Source organism: Dermacentor silvarum, chromosome 9, assembly GCF_013339745.2.
Source record: "Dermacentor silvarum isolate Dsil-2018 chromosome 9, BIME_Dsil_1.4, whole genome shotgun sequence".
Lineage (NCBI taxonomy): Eukaryota > Metazoa > Arthropoda > Arachnida > Ixodida > Ixodidae > Dermacentor > Dermacentor silvarum.
The window spans coordinates 45950826-45956825 of NC_051162.1; the positions used below are offsets into that span (position 1 = coordinate 45950826).

Below are 6000 nucleotides of genomic sequence, written 5' to 3' on the forward strand. Positions count from 1 at the left end.
CAGCCACCCCTTCGGAAATTCGGATATATATATATATATATATATATATAATATCTTATATATGAAAATCTCATCTAGCTTACATAACGGCCTACTCAGCGCAGCCTACATCCTAGAAGACTGGCTAACCAAAAATACTAAGTCGAGAAGTTTCGCTTTAATAAAACAGAAGACTTCAGCGATCAAGCGCGAAACAAACCCGACATAATGGGACAGCAGAAAAGAATCATTAGGAAATCTGTCGTGCAGAATGTATAGACCTCCTAGCAGATATTACTTAATACACACTGATCACATGGAAGGGTGGACCGTGGGGTCGGAATGATACACGTAATTCGGCGGCCCCGGCAGGAGCAGGGCTCATTGTCTGCAGGGACAGGAAGTAGTATAACAGAGGATAAAAGACTGACGGAAGCGTTAAAGGGAAAGGCGCAATCCCATCGCAGGTCTGGTGGTGGCCCAAGAGACACTTCGAGTTTGGCAATTCCGGCTGTTTCACCACCTTTTGGCAAGCGTGGAGGCGCCGTAGCCGAGGCCATTGTCGGTTCTCAAGCTGAGCTATTGTGGCAGTGTGGCTGTTCTGGTCTCTTCAGTGAAACAATCGCCTTCACCGAGCGGCAGCTTCTATTCAGCGAAATTGGTTGTGCTGGCTACGAGCCAATGGATGCTTGTGCCTAATTTATGCTCAGTGACAGAGCAGTACAAATTCAAAACCAAAGCCTATTCTGATACAACTTTTGCTACAAATGTGTTTAGCCCCTAAGTTAGGCGACTTGAAAGCATCGGAACTCACTCTCCAAGTGCGTCGTGAAAGATGAAAAATAATTTGTTGTTACAATAAAACGAAAAAAAAAATGATAGCACACTAAGAAATGTCTTAGATGCGTTTCACGACACCTATGCTTTTGCACAACGCTAACGAGGAATGTGGTTGTCTGTTTGGTGTTTTGTTTTTTTTTCTTTGACTGTGCAAACAAGATGTGCAAACACAGGCGGCGAACACGGACGACAAAGGCAATCGACTGGTGCAATATTGGTACTTGGTTCCATGTGCCGAGTTCCCTTGCCACAGCAATATCCTCATGGTTGGCCGCGGATGTTTGTGCATGAAGCACGTCTGCGGCATCGGCTTCCTCTCTTATTTCCTTAGCTCGTCCTTTTTGGGCAGTTATTAATTATCGCCCTCAATTTGTGCCAACTGGTGTCTGTAAATGTAATGCTTTAATGTTTCAGGCTACAACCCTGAAGGAACAGTACAGCACCATGACAAACTCTGCAATTGAATAGCTAGCCACTGTGTTGAATCTACCTCTGTAGAACTATTTTGCCATTACCGGGAGTAATCTTATTCGCCGGATGCTTTCTGTACAGCAATATCTTCACAAGAAAGCGCTCGGTTTCTGAAGTCTCAGATGCTTTATTGCCATTTTCTTTCGATTCTCCAACCACGCTCGCTGAAGAATCTAGTTGTGGCTTTATAAAAATACCAAAGCTGCGTCAATAATTCTAGCTAAATCTGACATATGCTTGGATAAAAAAATCCACATGCTCTTTGGGAGCTGGAAAGTCATTAGGCGGCAAATCTCATATGCTGAAAATTATTTCGATTATGAGTAATTGCAGTTTGGTGCTTTGAATATTGTTACGTAAAACGACACAAGGCGGGACTATTTGCACTGTATTTACACTACGTAAAAGACACAGCAGCCAAGATGGTGGAAAGCCACCAGCACCCGACAGAACCGTCTTCTTTGTCGTCTGCCCCAGGCATAATGTCTCTCGGGTAGCATTAATCCCGGCGGTAGAAGCGCCGTCTCGGCGCACTTCGAACATTCTCGTTAGAAAGAGGGTGGTAGGCTATCAGTTTGCTGACGTGAACTATGTCACTGGGAGCTATCGCAGGCGGCAAGGTCAGAGAGATGGGAACAATCTCGTAGGTGACGTCCGTGACATGGCGGACGATTCGGTAAGGACCCGTGTACCGAGATAACTTCTCGGACAAGCCAACACGACGGAATGGACACCACTGGAGAACTAAGGCACCGGTTGAGAAGCGAACATCGTGATGCCTGCTGTCATAGAGGCGCTTCTGGGTCACTTGCGAGGCCGACATCCTAGAGCGGGCAATCTGACGCGCGTTAACGGCACGAGCGGTGGCATAACGTGCATATCGCTAGGCACGCGGCAGCAGTCGGAAGAAGGGTGTCCATTGGTAACGCCGGTTCACGGCCAAAGAGCATATAAAAGGGTGAATAACCGGCGGTATCGTGACGCGATGAATTGTAGGTGAAGGTCACGTAAGGTAGCGCCAGGTCCCAGTCATGGTGGTCAGATGAAACATACATTAAGAGCATGTCCGTGAGGGTGTGATTTAGGTGCTCGGTGAGGCCATTTTTTGGGGATGGCAGGCAGTGGTTAACTTGTGCTGCGTTGAGGAGGAGCGCAACAGATGCGCGGCCTCGATCTGTGAGCAATTGGCTAGGGGCGCCATGGTGTAGAATAACATCGTGGCGCAAAAAAATCGACAACTCGGTAGCCGTGCTGGTGGGGAGCGCTCGAGTGATTGCATACCCGGTCGCATAATCGATAGCAACGGCGACCCACTTGTTGCCGGATCTTGACTCAGGAAAAGGACTGGCAAGGTCTAAATCAACACAGAAGAATGGTTCGGTCGGGATGGACAGCGGCTGAAGCAGTCCTGCTGGGGGTGCGGCAGGTCGTTTCTGACGTTGGCATTTATCGCAGGCGGTCACGTAACGTCGAACAGACCGGACGAGACAGCACCAACAGAAGCGGCGCCGGACATGGTCATACGTGCGGGATACGCCAAGGTGATCCGCAGTTGGTTCGTCGTGAAGCTCATGCAGGACCGTTGAACGCAGAAGTTTAGGCACAACGAGAAGTAGCTCAAGACCATCGGACTGGAGGTATGATGGTAAAGTGTACCATTCACGAGCATGAACATGCGCAGTGAGGCGTCCTTAGGTGCCGATTCCAGCCGGTCAATTAGCGATCACAAAGAAGCATAACGACGTTAATCGTCACCAATGTAGTGAAACTGAGACATTGACATAACGCAGGGGCTGGGTTTGATTTCCGATCCGTCTGGTTGGTCAACAGGGTAGCGGGACGAGCAATCCGCGTCCAGATGGAGGCGGCCAGACTTCTAGGTAACTGAGTTAGAGTACTCCTGAAGGCGCAGCGCCCAACGACCAAGTCGTCCAGTAGGGTCCATCCGAGAGGAAAGTCAACGGAGAGCGTGAGGATCAGTGATAACACGGAAAGGGCCGCCATACAGGGACGAAATTTCGAAACCACCTAGACAACGGAAAGACATTCCCGTTCCGTAATCGAGTAATTGCGTTCAGATTTCGAAAGGAGACGACTTGCATACGACTTGCGACGACTTACAATAACACGATCAATGCGTCGTTGGTTTTGGGCTAAAACTGCACCGATGTCGTGACCACTAGCGTCTGTGCGCGCTTCTGTGTTAGCAGCCCGGTCAAAATGGGCAAGAATAGGTGGAGTCGCTAGGGCGGCGATGAGCTCAGCGAAGGTGTCAGCTTGCAGAGGACCCTAACAAAACGGGCCATCTTGCTTGAGAAGGTGACTGAGAGGACGTGCGAGCGCCGCAAAATTTTTCGCGAAACGGGGAAAGTAGGAGCACAGCCCCAAGAAACTACGAACGTCATGGACAGACCGTGGAACGGGGATGTTCGTGACAGCGCGTACCTTCGCTGGGTCTCGTCGGACACTGGAAGCGCCAACAAGGTGGACCAGCACAGTAATTTGACGAAGCGTGAAGTGGCACTTCGAGGAATTTAGCTGGAGGTCAGCTCGCAGGAAAATTGCTAGAATAGTCGAAAGACGCTCAAGGTGTGTTGCAAAAGTGGGGGAGGAAACTATCACGTAGTCCAGGTAACATAAACACGCCGCCCATTTAAATCCTTGGAGCAGTGTGTCCATCATTATCTCAAAGGTGGCTGGTGCGTTGCATAGACCGAAGGAATGACCATGAAATGGTAAAAGCCATCAAGGGTCACGAAGGCGGTCTTCTCGCGATCCAGGTAGTCTACAGCGATTTGCCAGTAGCCCGATCAAAGGTCCAGGGATGAAAAGAAGGTAACCCCATGGAGGCAGTCGAGGGCGTCCTCAATATGTGGAAGGGGGCACACGTCCTTCTTGGTGATTTTGATGAGGTGCTGATAATCAACGCAGAAACGCCAGGAGCCGTCTTTCTCCTTTACTAATACGACAGGGGACGCCCAAGGACAATATGATGGTTCGATGGTATCCTTCGCAAGCATGTTAGCCACTTCTTTTTGAATCACTTCGCGCTATGATGCAGACACACGGTATGGTCGACGGTGAATGGGCAAGAGTCGCCCGTGTTCATTCGGTAGGTGACAATCTTATTCTGGCCCAGGGGCCGATCACGAATGTCGAAAATGTCACTCTATGAGGCCAGAACCCGGCAAAGAGCGTTGGCCTGGTCAGGCGAAAGGTCTGATCCAACCGTGTTGCGAAAAATGCTGCCGTCAGAACTTGGTGACCGAGGAAATTCAACTTCTTCTGGAGCAGTTATGGCGACACCGCTGAGGTCATGATCTGTTATAGCGGTGAGGTGGGCAAGCGACATCTTGTGGGGCAACACGTGCGGGTCAGACCAAAGTTTAGTAGCGGGAGAAACACATTTACCAGCTAATTTGGCGATGGTTTGTGGTGCAGTAACATTGCGCGTCAGGCGTAGTTCAGTAATCGGAGTGGCAATATACTCGCCGTCAGGAAGGGGAGGGGTCGATGACAAACAGACGTACGTGACGGCTCGAGGCGGTAGGCAAGCAAAGCGGTGAGGCTTAAGCGACTGACAGGCGTTTCACAAGCATTTGACAGAAGAGGAAGATCGAGGCAGAGTGTTTCAGAAGAAGAATAAATTAAGGCCGAGTGTGCCGAAAGAAAGTCAAGGCCAAGGATAAATAAGGTCATGAGGGCAGTGTGCAAGGATGGCAAAAAGGCCAACGGTACGACGACCGGCAATGCCGACACGGGTGGCGCACATTCCAATCACTTGAACAGCACCACCATCGGCAACACATATTGTCGGTGTCATAGACGGCGTCGTAACATTCTGCCGGCGGCGGCATAAAGGGGCGCTCATAATAGACAAGTGTGCACCAGTGTCGCTGAGGGCAGTCACAGGAACATTGTCGACTTTGACTACTAGGAGGCTATGGTGAGTGCGGAGAGTCAGCAGAGGATTTGCAGGGGACGATGGTATTGCAGCTTCACCTCCACAAGCTGCACTATCTAGTTTTCCAGCGGCGAGGGTCCAGAGAAGGATGGCGAGGAAAAGCGGCGAGGCTGCGGAGAGCGGTATTGGCGGCGTTGCGGCGACGGGGAGCGGGAGAAGCGGCGAACAGGAGCAGTGGCGTCAGATGGAAGAGGCTCGTGGGAGGCCGACGAGTAGTAAGAAGGGGAACCAGCCGCTGACGTATAGAAGGAGTAGGGTGCATTGAGGTCTGCCGAGATGCATAAGCCCAACGACGACGGTAATAACGAGCAATGTGCCCGGTCTGATGGCAGGAGAAGCAGATGGGCTGATCGTCGGGCGTTCTCCATTTCGCAGGTTTGCGGAAGGAGACAGGAGAAGTGTAGGATCGTCGAGCGGGTCCAGAGGAGCAAGGTCGAGCGTCAGGACTATTCAGTGGGCACGCTGAAGGGAGGCCGAGATTGGAAGTTTGAATGAGGGACACCTATGGCTGCGATGGGTCACAGGCGTGGGATGTAAACACGGCTGATTGAGTAGGTGCAGGACAGGCAACTTCAATCTCGTGACGAACAATGGCCGTAACGTGGCCGCAGGTGGGCGGCAGGCGTACGACATACACGATGAAGTTGCAGCAGTATTGGACAGCCGGGGGAAGCTCTGGGTTATGCGGCGGCTCTTAGCATGTTCAAACCGCCGGTACTCTTTGGTGACTGTCTTAACGGTATCAA

At 50.9% G+C, this 6000-nt stretch overlaps 1 protein-coding gene across 1 annotated transcript in view; it reads left to right on the forward strand.

Moving 5' to 3' along the window:
• Nucleotides 1–5749, forward strand: part of LOC125939821 (venom metalloproteinase antarease-like TpachMP_A) — a 174999-nt gene extending 169250 nt beyond the window's left edge. The window contains exon 12 of the mRNA XM_049655273.1: nt 5630–5749. Coding sequence (XP_049511230.1) covers nt 5630–5749 — 120 coding nt within the window. The remainder of the gene's footprint in view (nt 1–5629) is intronic.
• The last annotated feature ends 251 nt before the right edge of the window (nt 5750–6000 follow it).